A 16,654-nucleotide genomic window follows, 5' to 3' on the forward strand; every position below is an offset into this window, starting at 1 on the left:
GGGGGGGGGGGTTAAACTGACACTTTGATTATTGGTAACCCCCCCCCCCTTAAAATTATACATTTGCGTGGAGGGGGAGTAATAGTGGTTATGTAATATTGATTTATTTATAATTTATTATTATTGTGAAATTAGTGTTCATAAATGAGTAATTTATGGTTTTTCAACAATTTCAAGTGAACAATATAACAATTTACAAAAGATATTGTTAAAGCTTGTGTCATGTGGTGCCCCCCCACTGGTTGCGAATGGTTGGTGCACTGGCCCACTTGCCCTCTCCCCAAAGCAGAGAAAGGGGGGCGGGGGTTACCTTACATGGATAATTTGGGCATGCTTGCACGTGTTTCTTACTTACCTGATGGTCATTATGGTGCAGTTAGTGGTAGGTGGGTTGGCTCATGCTTTAAATCTTTAAAACCTTGTCGGCTTCCCAAACTCATTAAGTTGGTCTCACTCTGCTGATCACACATAGCTCTACAGCATAACATATTTGATCCCCACTATATATGTGCGTTGGCGTATGTCTGTGTGTCTAGGATGCCGCATCTGAGAATTTGTGTGTGTCAGTGAGTGCGTGATCGTTTGCCCTTTTCCTACAGCAAGTACAGCATGTGCTAATTAAAACACCAGCTCCACAAGCTTGGACTAAGTTACCACACTTAAATATATAATAGTATTATTGCAATATGACAGAAATTGCAGAGTCTGTTTGGCATGGACATTTCTCCCTATAATTTAACAGCACTTAATTAGGAATCACTTTGCTCCCAAGTTTTCCTTCTTTAGTGTCTCAAAGGCGGCTGTGTCTCAGTGGTAGAGCGGTCGCCTGACAATCCCTGGCCCTGCAGTCCCATGTCAAAGTGTCCTTGGGCAAGACACTGAAACCCGAGTTGCCCCCGATGCTGTGCATCGGAGTGTAAATGTGCGTGAGTGTTTATCTGATGAGCAGGTGGCATCTTGTACGGCAGCCTCGGCCACAGTGTGTGAATGTGTGTGATTGGTGAATGGTTCATGTACTATGTAAAAGCAATTTGAGTAGTCGTTAAGACTAGAAAAGCACTATATCAGAACAGTCCATTTACATTTACATTTAAAGTGCAACAGTTTGATACTAATGACCCTTTCAGGGGATGTTTTTGCAGGCACACACAAAGAAGGTGATGCACCATCATTGTGTTAATGTATTCACATCAGGCTTCTTTTGCATTTGGCCCAGGGCTTACAATGCCCATTATTAGGTCTGACAAGCCATTCATTACAATTATCCAAAAAATGTAAGCACAGCAAGTGTAAGTGAAATTGATTGTATCCCACTGCTGGCAACTGCAACTGCCAATTGATGGCCTGGTGCATCCAGATAGTCAAGTATTCAGAGGGTGTCCATTCACTTAGGGCTTTGCTGTGCATATGTGTGTATTGGAAAAAACTGAAGCAAAGGACTAGCTGATTCACACCCAGACATTCAGGTGTCTGGGGCTCTTTTGTTTTCCATTAGCTACGATTAAAGGTTTGTAGATATGTTAAGATATGTTGGGTAATTTGTTCAGAAAGGGTTTAAGAGCATTGCCACCTTTGATAAATTAGGGTGGCTTCCATTTGTGTAGCCGAGTACATTATGTAAATACGTACTGGGCAGACTACTGTCTTCACTTGCTCGTTAATAACAAAACAATGTACGTGGTAACACCTTAAATGTGCATAGTTGTCTTAGATAACATTATGATGTATATTTACCATTATTTCACTATGATAGGGATTTAAGTCTAATTTTTACTTGGATTGTGTGTAATTTCAAATTTTGCCTTTGAGTGACCTTTGAATATAATGGTGAGATGGATCTTTGGTGATTTTAGAGATAAATTTGAAGACAAAAAACAAGACCCGACCTTCTATTCAACGTCAGCCTAGAAAAACGAGAAATGTTTGTTAAGGTGGGTAGCAAGAGACAGGGGAGGAGACAAGGAAGGTGGGACAAACCCTCCTTGTTTGCTCTGTGGGCAGAGAGAAAAGACGTAAAGATGGAGAGTCAAATAAAGCAGCAGAGATAGGGTGGGTGGCAGACAGAGGCACCACTCCATCTGTGGTGGCTCTGGATTACACGGGCAGTGTTTACCTGGCGCAGGTTGCGGGTGACGCGCACGTCATGCCAGGCGTTGTCGTTGAACTTGCCGTTGACGGGCTCCACCAGGGCCTCAAATGCCCCCGAGCCCAGGTTGATGACCAGCCAAACGGCGCCGCTCTTCAAGGAAAGGTTCACGTAGTCTGCAGACTTGCCGGTGTGCAGCATGAGGCCGTTACGTTGCAGCGTGCGGAAGGAAAGTGTTATCTCGTCAGTGCTGCTCTGGATGGGTGTCAGCGACAGGTCGTAGCAGAAGAACTCGTTGCCCTTGAAGGTAGCTACCGATTCTTCCTTACCTGGAGGGAAAAAAAAAAGGGAGAGAGAAAGGTAAGTTAAAGAGAGATTTTGGGAATGCAGGATTGCACAAATAGTTTGTCCTAAAGTATGCATGGCGGGGAACTTTAATAAACACCATATAAAACCAGATTCTAGTTATTAAAAGCCGTAAATAATTCTGAGCAGATTAACTCAAAACTAAACAATGGTGTTGCTCACAGGTTTCTCTTAACCAGCACTCAACAGTTTATTACTTCTTTTTTGCAAAAATCCCATGGGTAAAATCTTTTGAGATGAAACCGATTAGCTGTAGTTATTGATTCCAGTGTCACAACATGGACTGCTGCTGTGGCTCTCATGCTTGCAATACATGTTTTCATTGTGGAAACGTCATGGGGCAAAAATAGCTTTAATTTAAGTTTAAAAATAAATTAACAACACATAATAGCCACAACACATAAAACCCCTTCAATGTAGGGTGATGGTTTAACAGCAGTATGAGAGGAAACAGCATAGAGAATAACAGGAGGAGCATGAATGCCCAAACAGAGAGGGAAAAAAAAGTGACAACTTTGCGAATGTCTGTCACTCCGTCAGCAGCACATGACCTCCCACTGCAGTGAGCTTCGTTCACACACTACCAGTCAAAACAGCCAGTTTGTATAATGGACACATGTCAGAGACTAGCCTCACAGCAGCAGGGGAGGTGCCGTGTGCACTTGTCAGGAACTGAACAAACACTTGCATCTGTCAGAATAGCAAGTATCGCTGCAACAAAATGTACAACAGTGATACCTTAATCACACGAGTCAGTGTGGACAGTGAAGGCAGTGAGCATGAGATTAGCTTTTATCTGGTTCTCCTTAATATTTCTTATAAATACATTTCACATAAAGTCTATTTTATTTTATTTAGTGTTTTATGCTGATTCTTTGGAACAAATCCTGTCCTGCTCCCTCAGTCCCATTACTATTCCTACTTATGTCCTTGCAGGATCAATACAGTTTTATCTCAATATAGATATAACAATAAAAAGGTTGAGTACCACAATCCAAAATATGTGATACAAATGCAGCTTCTTGGGGGGGGGTCACCAATGACAGCAATAACAGCAAGATCTCTCAACTCTCTAATAACTCCTCTCCCACTCAGCGGTTAAAACAAATCAACTAGTTTCCCAACATGAACTTGGATCTGAAGTGACACTCCACTTCCCGTGTTCATTTGCCCCTCCTCACCTCTGTTTCCCCCTGGGGGTAGGGGGAAGGGCAGATTGAACAATCAGCCTCAGGTAATGAGGTTTACGGCTGACACAGGAAAGAGAGAGAGCAAACTCAAACCGCCAAGAGGCCCCTGTATGGGTGGATCATCAAATCTAGTTTATCCTGAAGTTCCATTACAGCAGGATCGCTTCAAGACCTCTGTGCATTTCCCTGGGGAGAGAAGCTGGGGCCGGCCAGAGGGGTGGTCCGTTGGCAGACAGATTGAAAGCCAAATTTCATGAGCGCGCGAGTTCGCCACAGAAGCAATCTCAGGTGAGAGGAGAAGAGTGGAAGAGTGGAGATGGATAATATTGTGTCCGTGTCATAGTGGTGCACTGTGTTGAGGTATGACCAAGAACAGTGTCATAGCATACATGGGGCAAAGTTGATTACACTAGTTAATTAACATCAAGTTAAAAAAGTGAGATTTACATGTTTTGTATTATAAAAGCAGGTTGAGGTGCTAGATAAATACTGTGAAAGTATCAAAACACTCAATCCACAGAGAAACATACCTAGCCCATATTCAGAAACTGTGCCTTTAAATGAACCATCAGGACTTCGGTGCGGTTGTGATGTCAAAACTATAATATACATACATAGAAAGAGCCACTAGAGTGGCGTTTCAGTCATTCCCCTGCTGAAATGGCAGTGCAGAGACTCCTCAGAGAGTGCAGATTCGGAAGACCCGGAAACACTGACCAATCAGAGCTGACTGGCTTTTTCGGGAGGCGCCTATAGAGGCAGGCGCTAAAATGGAGCGTTTTAGACAGAGGGTGAATTAATCTTATGAAATAAGAATGTGTTTTTTAAACAGTAAATCAAGTAAATATGTTCTAAATAAACACAAATATGAACCTGAAAGTAAACATAATATGGAACCTTCAAGGAATAACTTCTGCATGAAGGTCATTTGTAAAAAAAGCTATAGTGAGAGACAGAAAAAGTGCTGTGTTAAGTGACACTCTAACTGCTATACGTCTGGAACATTAAAGGGCACGATAGAGCTCACTTTGAAACAAACACAGACACGTAATATGGGTGCATGCACTCATATAAAAGACAGCATTTTATGTGTCAGGGGGAAAAAAAAGATGAAATGAGGGACAAATGGCATTCAGACAGAGACAGCTACTTAAAAGAGCATTTCGGCTGAAATCTAGAGCAATCTCAACTGAAGTGTGAACTGACATAAAAAAGGCATCAAAGGAGAAAGAGAAATAGATGAACGGGGGCGGGGGGAATGACACTGAGGGGAAAAAAAGCAAATCCCCCAAGAGAAGCCTCCTGGCGGTGTCTGTGTTGCTGATGTAGGAAGAACAAAAGCGTAGCAAATGGACCACAGCAACAATTTCCAATTATGTATTAAGTTGGACCCCCTCCCAAAGTATGGGCTGTTTAACGGTAAGCAACAAACAGCTTTTGATTGCTTCCATGAGCTCAGTGAGATGGAGCGCATTGCAATAGAGAGACCCGAGCTGCAAACAAAAAACTTTCTTTTGTTTACGTCTGTTTAATGAATAGAAGGCTGAGAGGAGGAGATAAAGCTGGAGAGAGCCAGGGAGTGACAGGAGAGGACGAGGAGGGGTTCACTGTTGCACCAGTGAGTCTGGTCACGATGCCAACAAAACAATGCTCCCTCGATAGAAGAACACAGTCATATCATTAGAGTCAGGGGTACAGAAAAAGAATAGTAATACATCGTTGGGTTATTCCAGAATTAACACAGATCCATTTCATATTACGAGTTAGTAATTCCCTGTATCTCCTGTGTGATCCAGGAAGAGGATCACTTCAGCCTCGGCTTTCAAGACGCATACGGTAAACTAATATAAGGAATGACTCTTTTCTTTGCTTCAATCTCGTTGCACAGGTATTGCACATGTGTATAATGACAATAAAGGCATTCTATTCTCTGAGAACACTTCAGCTCCGTTGAATATATGCTGGTTGCTATACATAAGTTTCTCCTCTTACACCTAGAGTACATCTCTATCTCCTCCTCTCGCTCCCATGGTAGCACTCTTGTGACTGCACGCACACACATACACACACACACACACACACAGACTGTGTATCTTTTCACTCAGATCAAATCTCTTTCCATAAAGCCCAAGAGCCGACACTGTAGCCAGAGGTAAGACAAGACACACAAGCACACAGCAGAGACTTAAAGTGCTGTCAAGGTCTCAATTAACCTCACATAAGGCCCTGACTACATCACAGAAATGACTCATTTGAAATTTAGCCCCCCGTAATAGCATCTTTGTTATTAATTAAATGTTGAGTACCTCCGGTGTTTGGTTTTGTTGCATTTGGTGGACAGACATTTAGTGCTGGGTATTTTAAACATTACACTCACTGTGTCTAGGCAAAGCATGCTAACCCACAATTGCTTCTTGACTAAGCAGACTTAATGAAGCTTTTCATTACATCTGCCCACGTATGTCCACCAGTCTTTCATGACGCTCGCACTTCAGGCGGCTTCTCCTACGCGACGGATTCACAAGTTCAGTTCAGCGGCTTCAAAATGTAAAAGGTAAACACTGAGTGAATGACTCTGCTGATACAACTAGTATTGTTGGAGCTTCTGCTGGCTGGAATAGATGAAGGTTTAAGCACCCATGTGGTGGTAGTGTAAGCACAGCTCTTTCTGAAATATCTAAACATAGACCCCAAACCCCTACCAGCTTTTAAAGTGCTGCTCCTTAGCTGACAGCAGATTTCTCTGCAAGAAATAGATAACATTTCAACTCAGGAATCAGTACAAAATCCCACCATCTTTTTTTTTAGGCACTTTAAAGTGTTATCTGACATGGCTCCCTATCCATTGAAGCTGCTTCTGCTGACTTATAAAATTGTAAATGAGCACGCCCCTTCATGATTTCCTGAAACAACATTCCAACTGTGTTCCTGCCTATCCCAGAATAGTTAGGCGGTGTAGCCAGAGCATACTCCAGTGTTGACACACAGTGCTGTGTTCTGGCAATGCGAGGCTAGCCTTTTTGGGACTTCTCTGACTTTCGGAGGGATCTGGATCTTCATCCTCCAGATTCAGAAGAGATTCAGCCTCTCCTCCTGCATCTTTTGGCAATTGCATCGTTTGGCAACACCTGAAGTCCTCCCTCCGCCTGACTTTATACATTACACAAAACGGATTCAATAACCACAACCACCACTGCCACTCTCTGTCACATATAGGCTATCAGCAATAGCTAAGCATTCTGCTGCAGTCTTTGTGTCAAGCAGCTTGCACTCTGCAACCCCATGACGTTCATTTTTCTGGAGGCAGAGGGGAAGGAAAGACAGAAGAAGAGGACGGAGCTCCAGTTTGAGGTGACTCTATGCCATTTAACAACACACATGTACTGTGCTTATAGTCCTACTTTAGCTTCACTTGAGAGCCACAAGTCAAGTGTGAGCACTGAGATTTGTAAATAGGTGAGCTAGCTTGCCTGCAACAGCAATGCCATGAATTATGATCTATTGATATTAATAACAAGTGTTTCTACTATGGAGAAACAGCATCATAAATGGTGATGAAATGTCATGAGTGCACAAATACAATCTGTGTGTGTAAATGCTGTCCCAAAAGTGCCATTTTAGGGGGTTCTTTGGTAGATATTACAGTAATAAAAGCGCAGTGCAGCATGTGTTATTAAATTGGATTTAGCTCAGACTAAGAGAGGGGGGGAAGAGGGAGAGAGAGAGAGAGAGAGCACAGGTATAATAAGATGAGCTGCATGAATAGCTGCTCCATCCTAACTTGTGTGGTGCATTAGTCATCGCATAATGAACCTTAACATACTGCCTTTTGCCCGATTAAATTACATATTGGGAGTAATTATGTACTTTTAGGGGAATTACAAAAAAGAGAATGGAATCATACAAGTGTGTGTATGTGAAAACATCCAAAATCTAGATGACCACATGCTGGCAAATCCACTCGTTACATCACACTACCTCACTGTTCTTACACACACACACACACACACACACACACACACACACACACACACACACACACACACACACACACCCTCTGTTAGTTTCCAACGAGCGCCAACCACCCTGCAGAGAAAGAATCAGACCGCTATAGAGAAACGATTCAACAGTGAGATGAGAGAGAGTGGTGGGATATGTATGGGGCATATGAAAGCTTTGATTGTGCTTCAAGAATCAATCAGGCCTGCTGAGTCCACACAGACACCAGCTACTGTCCTGTGCTAGCTCTGAGGAACAAGCAAAGGCCTCTGAACTCCTGCAGAAAATGTGTGTTGGCTTATGAAATGCTTGGCCAGTGTTAAACAACTTGCACATGCACACATGCTTGCACATAACCACCATTGCCATGACAAAATAAATAGACGCATGAATACACCAACTCAACTCCTAGGCAATGATAAAGAGCTTTGGCACACATAAAACATAATCCCCCCTATACCCACAGCTGTTTTGCAGGCTGCAAACTAAAGCATAACAAAAACATGCGTGGTAGTGTAAGCTCAGACAAAAGGCCAATGATGTACTACCTTGGCAATCACCAGTCTGTCAAAACCTGCTGTTTACTGGTCTGGGTCATCTCAAAAATAGCAACAGACTGTAAGTCACCAGAAAGGTATGCATGTTCCTGTATTTACAGAATTTATATTATTCAAATTAGACTGGGTTTGCATTGATCTAGGCGTTCCAGACCAAACTGGACTTGGTCTTACACTCTGACATTTTTGCTCTGAATTGAGTCTCACATGCAGGTCTTACCCCCTTCACTATGGGCTTGTTGAGGTATATGACAGAGGAATTGCTGCATTAGACAGTTTTCTTTTGTAAAACTTTCTTGGTAAACAGAAATGTTTGCTATGACCTTGACCACAACGTAAACAAGGATATTGCAACACCAGTAGGAGTTAAACAGTGTAGTTTCTTTCTTTAAATGATGTATACTGTTATATAATTAGGTATGTGTACATTTGGCAGGGGGTGTCACGACTCTCAAAATCCATGATTTAATTTGACTTTCAATTTTAAGGTCACAATCCGATTCTCAAATTCAGCAGTGACATCGATGCCACAATTAGGGCCACTAATGGGCAGATAGATATTTTGCAGTTTGATTTTCTCAAAATGAACAAAGTACAATTTATTGCACCATTGGTTAAATGAGGTGCACATTAATGCGCTATGGACTCCTTAGCGCATTCATGTGCACCTCAGAGCCCACATGCTTTACCCTTCTTCACTCACTCACGTGGAAGGCAAAATGTTTCCCCACGGTGACTTCAGGAAAGCAGGAGGATTTTCCAGTTCTGTTGTTTCGCCATCATCTCTGTCTCCGCCAGTGGCTGTGTTATTCAAGCTGGAGGCCACTGCTAAGCTAACAGCCCTATATCTTTTGCTGCATGCTAACAGCTGGTAAGCTATGCTGTGTTATTTGTTTTCCCCTTTTGGATGTGGGCAAGTAGGCAAGGGTAGAGAGGGAAAATAAATACTGGTGGGATTGCAAATCCTGCTTCTGTCAAAATTGAAACTTCATTCTGATCAAAATTGTGACACCCCTACTAAGTAGTAGTTATTTTAATGTATAACTTCAGAAAAAACTGTATATGACTCCTGTCTCAATTTGTTTCCCCATGTCCAGCGTTGACCTTGTCTGTGACACTTTCTAGTTAGCTGCATTTGTGGATCTCTGCCTGCAGTCTCTTGCAGAGCCATTGAGACAAAGCTCACAGAGAGGAGCATTGTTCCCATCGTCAATCTTCTCCACTCTCCTTTATCTGATCTGCACAGCTGGTGATTACTGTATGTATATGTATATCGATCCATGGACTGCTTGCAATCCTATAATGAAGGAACTTTAATTTGCTGTCTGTGCAGCTCATTTGCTGGATGGCCAAGTGAGTAGGTGCTTTTGAGCCATAGTGGATGTGCTATCATGCCATTCCAAGTGTTTCTCTTTGTTCTAAGGGATCTCCACTGCCTTCTTTTACCTCAAGCCTCACATGGCCTGGGTGAGCAAGGTTTTCAAACAATAGAGCCTCACATTTCCTGGACATGATACAGATGGATAAAGAGAGACAGTATTTTTCATCACTTGAAGTTTATTGTAATGAGAACTCTTTTAGAAAAGTTAGAGTGAATAGGTCCACATTTAGCTCAAGATTAGCCAATCTGTAACAAATTCCATTTAAAAAAATGTATTGCCTTTTATTGTATAGCTTATTGATTATATCAGTTACTTTCAGATGGTTTTATCTTTTTGATATTGCACTGTCGAATTTGCCAGTACAATTTGCATCTGCCATTCTAATCACCAACCTGACTTTATAAGTCAAATTTATGTCTACAAGGTGTTCATGGACTAATCTATGCCATGACTAGGTGCACATGCGTTTTAAGAGCCCTTGGCATAAAGACCCTTGATTAGATTCTTTCGCTCCTCCACCTTTAAATGTAGTAGCAGTCACATTTTACGAGTGCATGGTTCGTTTTAATTAAATCCCCTATGCCGTTGCACTGATTGACAGTATATGAAGGTCGCTGAAGGAGCGTGCAGGTGGTAAAGAAAAAAAAGAAAGAAATTAAATTGATCCATATAGCTGGTCAGAATAGAATCATTCTATGGTATCAGAATATTGGATAGTTATCATGGAAACAGTCCTTGGCATGTTACAAGGGCTGGAAAAATTGGCAGAACAGGCAGCCAAGTGATACTCTGATACTAAGGAAATCACAATTGTCAGATTGACAGGACTCTAGCCCAATGGATTGGGAGTCTGTGCATTTTTAATGAGATAGCCTGTCCTCCATTTTTCACACTCTTGTTCTTAGGGTAATTATATAATAAAAGGCGGTAAGACTAATGGGGAAGAAACAGTTGTCTTTAATTGTCTGTCACCTTGGCAGCAATCTATTTTGTAACCGCAACACCAGACACCATTGGAGCAGCCTTGTGACTCCACTCCACCTCTCTGATTTGCACTCTTTATTGTTATTTCTCCTCGTTCCTTTTTCCTCAGTCATTTCTTTTTGGCCTACTGTGGGTGTCTAGCAGTTGACTATTATCACAGCAGAGGGCTATTCAGTCTCCGGGCTCAACAGGGACACAAAGAAAATGTCAAGTAAACTGACACTAACGATAGGCTCGTGTGCTCCTGAATGGCGGACTCTTTCACCAACGGGGAGCTGATTGCAAGACATAATAAGCCCTATTAACTTGAGACAGAACATGCTCTTTCACTTTAGCAATGCAAGACCCCCACCCCCCATCATTAAATTGCACTTACCCACACACCTTGTACATTGTATCACATTAGAGTGCCATTATAAGTAATATTAGACTTATTTCTCAGAAACCTTCTCCCCTCAAAATTGGGATTAAAATGTTGTCATTTTACATACGTTGATTTGGTTTGTGCTTTTTGTCATTATGTTATCGTATGGTTTTAGCATTATGGTTACTGTGTCGTGATGACAAAGGGGGGGATATATGTTCATGTTACAAATTGATGTTTCGTGTGTTAAAATAAAAAAATTATTAATCATGAAAAATTGGGATTATAAGGACAGCATGCCAGCATTTAGGTTTATTATATAGTACTCACATTTTTTTGAGAAAGAAAACTTAAAAATTAATACTATGCATGGTACTACCAACCCAAACCTATGAAAGGGGATTTAAGGCTTCATCTACAGTCATTTATGGGGAAAAAAGCCTTTTCAGAGTGTTGATTGTTAGCTGTTTGCAATAGTCAAGTAAAGGTTATTTACCACAGGTCCAATGTTTTAAACAAGAACTTCAATTTATTTCCAAGATAACGTAACTGTACACTTTCTATTTCACATAGATGGCTGGCCTTACTCTGCTACTATAATCAGGCTAATGTTGGCATATTTTACATCAGTAACATGGAGGATGCCATGTGAAATACAGAGGTATGGATTTCCCCTTTCCTTTGGCTCCAGTGAGCATTGGCTCATTAACTCTATATTGAACTGTGGTGAAAATATCTCAGAGAAGACACAAAGCCATTTGGGTATTTGCAGACATTTTCAAACAAAGCAATCACAAAGACATACGGTCTGAAATATAACATTACCACACCTTCTTAAACATAAATTTCAAGAACCTTTCAAGGACTTTTCAGGCCCAATTTCCCACCACCAAGACCCGGGACCCACCACGGAATAGTTTGAGACACGGATCAAGGTTTATTACTGTCACAACACTAAGGAATTTTTGTGATGACAACTAGCAGGCTTTACAGAAGCTAATAGTGCTTTGTTTCAGTGATGGCAGACTATGTCTCTCATCTTCTCTAACAATATATTGTGTCATTTGAGCAAAAGAGACAGAGGGCCCTCTCTTGCACCCGGCACAGCGCAAAGCCAGATGCAAGTGTCTTTGCTAGTTTAAGACCAATGCAGTTTTCATTTCCCGTCTAGCACCTGCGTCGTTTAAATAGCAAATGCACCTGCACCCATTTTTGTGCCCATGGGCGTGCTGGTCTTACAGAGAGGTGTGTTCAGGTGCATTTTTGGTGTATTGCCATCTTGAGACAGCGGGATTTTATTGCGCCATTGACCAACAAAATCCTGGTTTAAAGTCAATAAGGGAGCATTTCTTTGTGATTTTAATAGTGCATTAGTGAAATGCGCCTAGGCATGTTATGCTGCAATATGCTTGTTACACACACACACACACACACACACACACACACACACACACACACACACACACACACACACACACACACACACACGAAAGGGCAGCAGCACACAAGATTACATATAAAAATATGACGGTGCAAATACTCCATCATAATAGCAATGTGCCAAGGTACAAACACTCTGATTGGTTTATTGCATGTTACGTCCAAAACACACCTATGAATTAATGAAGACACTAAGTACAACCCTTTTAAATCATGCGCCTAGCACACAGACCCTTTTTACCATCGCCAAACTAGCAAAAGTGGATTTTTAAGTACATTTTAAAAATCGTTCAAGGCCATATCACATCCACAAACGTTTTTCAAAGACCCACGGGAACCACGTACAGAAAGATACTCATTATAAAATGGATAATAGTTGTGTTCTAATTTGAACTGCTTAAAGAGATAGATACATTAAATTTAATGAAATGCACACACTTGCACAATTTATTACAGATTTCTGTCCAAACAGCGGAGAGAAAATGAAAAACAATGAGGTGGTGGTTTGTTTGGAAGGGTGCCTGATGCCGTCTTATTTGGCTTCTTTTAATTGTGTGAGAATCCTTGGCAAATTGCCTGACAAACTTTCCATTGTAAAATGCTTTACTTAATATGTTAATGTCATCACCAGCCGTAAAGTAGAGTAGAGCGTAGCAGTGTGTGTGTGGTGTTGTGTGTGTGTGTGTGTGTGTGTGTGTGTGTGTGTGTGTGTGTGTGTGTGTGTGTGTGTGTGTGTGTGTGTGTGCCTCTTCTTTGGAAACAAGAAAAACATCTTCCTAGACAAACAGGTGGTTACTTCAATGGAGTGCTTCGTTATTGATTCTCTGTATGAGACAGCACACAGGCAAGACAGTTGTCCTGTTTTAACTCCCCTCCAGTGATGCCTTGCAATTTTGACACTACAAAGACAAGAATTAAATTCAGATTCAACATGCTGATACATCCAACATGCTGGTGCATTCAAACAAACACAATTGCCTATATGGGGAGGAGGTGTTTGCTTTCTTATCGCTGCACTAGCAACTCCTACCAATTGGTCAGGGTGGGTGTGGAACTCGAGGGGGAAAAGTGTGCAACGGCCCTGCATTATGCCGAATGATTACTTATTGTTTTTCAGAAGGGTAGTTACTGTTTTTCAAAAGGGTAGTTACTGCTTTTCAGAAAGGTAGCTACTGTTTTTCAGAATGATTAGTTACTGTTTTTCAGAAGGGTAGTTCCTTTTTTTTGAAGGGTAGAATGATAAGTTACTGTTTTTCAGAAGGGTAGTTACTAATCATTCGCTTGTTCACTCGTTCAAAAAACAGTAACTACCCTTCTGAAAAACAGTAACTAAACCTTTGTTACTCTTTCAAAAAAAAGCAACAACCCTTCTGGAAACAGTAACTAATCCTTTGTTTCTCTTTCAAAAAACAGTAATTTCCCTTATGAAAAGCAGTAACTTCCCTTCTTAAAAACAGTAACTTCCAGTATGAAAAAAAGTTAATAATCATTTGTTACTTTTTCAAAAACAGTAACTAATCATTAACTACCTATTTTTTTGTGTACCGTATTGTAAAGTATTACCAATTTTGGTGTTGTCAGAGCGGTAACATAGACTGCAAGTATATGACAAACTGTAGTAACACAATGGTAACAATAAAGTTATAAAGTTACAAGTGATAAGATGACAATAGGGGGGCGCGCACCGCACGCACGCGCACACACACACCACACACACACACACACACACACACACACACACACACACACACACACACACACACACACACACACAAACTAACCAAGTATGTTGAACCACTAATAAGGATTCAGTCAGCAGAAGAGTTTTTAATGAGCGAAACTTGTTGCTAACGACGTTTTGACTTCTTGAACTCGATATCGAAAAACTGTAACCACCCACAGAGGAAATGTAAAACATGTCTGTTTGCAGACAAGCAGAGAGTTTGGTATGAGGCGAGGAAAGGATTTGGCATTGTGTATCTGCCAACTTTTAAACTATTTAACAAATAAGGGGGACTTGTCAAAACTGCATTAAACAAATACCACGGGCATCTGAAAAGCCTCTCAACAGCAGACTTTTTTCCCCCAACAGCTTGTACCCCTCTGTGACTCCAATTGATTCCTAATGAAGCCAAGAAGTTTATCAACGAAAAAAATGTCAATATAGGTGAAAATGAAAAATAGAAATACATGTAGACAGCTAAGGCAAACTTGTAAAAAACATCTAAAAACTTTTATACGTGATCAATTTTCCCACTGATATTTGAAACTGAAAGTAATTAATCAACTCAAAGGGTTCACCGACTAGACAAACAGAACACAAGAGCTTATATGGGATTTAATCTGCTGATGTAAGGTAGCCCTTTAGCTAAATGCTAACCTTCCCCTCAGGAGATTTGTCAATGATAAATGTAGCAACATGAATCAGCCCAAATGGCACAGAGTGAGGAAGAAGCACTGAACTGTTGAGATAACTGCTTCGAAATATTAGATTATATATAGCATGTTTGCTTCTGTCTGGAAAATGTTAGGGGTTTAGATCAAATGGTTGGTGAAAATCAATATCTTAAAAGGCCATGCAAAATTTACAGCAAATAGAAAAGAGAGAAAAATTAAAGTATCAGTTTCCAAAAATGAATACAAACAAAGTCTTCTTTTAAAACAAATGCTACCAATATCAGAATTAATAGTGCAGGTTCCCCTCCCCTAAATACAAAGTTTAAGGAGGACAGGTGAATGAGAAGAACTTTTGTCTCCTTCAGCAATTACAGCTGACATGCCAGTGCCAATTATTTCAAATGGAGCCATTTTGCAGGTAAGTACGTCTGAATCTCATTTCTCTATCTTCCCCCTTCCCCCTTCCCCCTTCTCCTAGTTTTGCACGTCACGTGAGAGTAAGGGCTGTCCCAATACGGGTAGCACTTTAAATTCCACCACGGTAATAAGATTAGATTATACTTTACTTTATTTATCCCACGACGGGGAAATTCTGTCGTTACAAGTAGCAGCATAGCAGCAACAGCAAAAAACAGAAAAACAAAACAATAACACACAAACAATAAGCACGAAAGAAATACAAGGCAAGAAATACAAGGCAAGAAATACAGGCAAGAAATAGACAATGAAAATATGGTAGACTGAGTAAGTAAAATGCCGTCAAACAAAAGGAATTTTAAAGTGCGGTTGCCATGATAGAGAAACAATATTGCGGTGTAAGTGACGTTAAAAATTATTAAGTTGAATGTGTATTAGAGCAAAGAAGCAAGAGTCGGTAGCATAATTTAAATTATATTACCTGAGACCATAATATTGAAAAGTAAGTACTTGTAATAAAATAATAAATACCAAAGTTTATATTAAAGATAAACAGAAAGTGTGTGATGTAGATGGGAGAAAAACAGGAACAGAAACTAATAACATGGTAATAGTGAGGTAACAGTACGAAAATAAAGAGGTAATATAGAGATAGTAACATTTAAATACCAAGGAAACAACAGGGTATCACATCACTGTAATAAGCTGTAATAATGGGGTAATAAGGTGATAAAAAGGTAAAAGATATAATAACACGCAATTACCAAGGTAATAACTAGGAATGGTTCGATGATAACCATATGTATATCTGGGTAGTAGTAATATAGTTGTATTAATACTGTAATGACGTGATAATAATGAAATTCATCCACCCTTTATGTTCCAAATATTTCCCTTTTGTTTCAAGTTAATACTTTACAAATTATGTTTAATCTTGTGACTTCTTTCCTGGAAACACGTCTGTTAGTTTCTGTGTAATAACCATGAACCAGTGGTGCAAAATGCAACCCTAACCCTAACCCTAACCCTAACCCTTCTATTTAATGACATGGTAATATTACAATAACAGAGGTGCAGAGATTACCCGGAAATGTTTCAGGTAGTTTCCAAGTAATCTCTTCACCTCTGTTTTACCTCTAAAATGACCATGAAATGTGTCTTGTTGTGCACACATGTAACCTAAACCTAAACACCTTCCACCATCACGCCCTGGAGACTGGGATCATCCTAACTCAGTTTATTTGACTTACACAGGGTGAAACTGGGACATAAAACACAATGACCAGTCACTTAGATATTAATGAGTCACAGAAATTATACAATGACAATTGTGAAAACAACAAAACTACACAACACTATAATGCGGTAGAATATAAAGTAGGCTAGCTAACATGTAAGGTGAAAAAAAGGAAATACGTAATGTATTGTTACACAGTGTGCAGAGTATAACCTATATTGTTTATCTAAATAAA

General features: G+C 40.5%; 1 protein-coding gene and 1 long non-coding RNA gene across 7 annotated transcripts in view; one reads left to right on the forward strand and one right to left on the reverse strand.

The window, feature by feature from the left end:
• nrxn2b (neurexin 2b) overlaps positions 1–16,654 on the reverse strand; it is a 743,906-nt gene that overhangs the window by 425,820 nt on the left and 301,432 nt on the right. For all 6 annotated transcript variants that reach the window (XM_032544413.1, XM_032544414.1, XM_032544412.1 and 3 more), the window contains one exon: positions 2,114–2,415. In XM_032544413.1, the coding sequence (XP_032400304.1) occupies positions 2,114–2,415 (302 nt within the window). The remainder of the gene's footprint in view (positions 1–2,113; positions 2,416–16,654) is intronic.
• Positions 7,080–12,074, forward strand: LOC116707234 (uncharacterized). The gene is made up of 3 exons (XR_004336433.1): positions 7,080–7,090; positions 9,067–9,069; positions 12,012–12,074. It is a non-coding gene; the product is annotated as an uncharacterized LOC116707234 (long non-coding RNA).

The sequence above is a fragment of the Etheostoma spectabile genome, chromosome 19, assembly GCF_008692095.1.
Source record: "Etheostoma spectabile isolate EspeVRDwgs_2016 chromosome 19, UIUC_Espe_1.0, whole genome shotgun sequence".
Taxonomy (NCBI): Eukaryota; Metazoa; Chordata; class Actinopteri; order Perciformes; family Percidae; genus Etheostoma; species Etheostoma spectabile.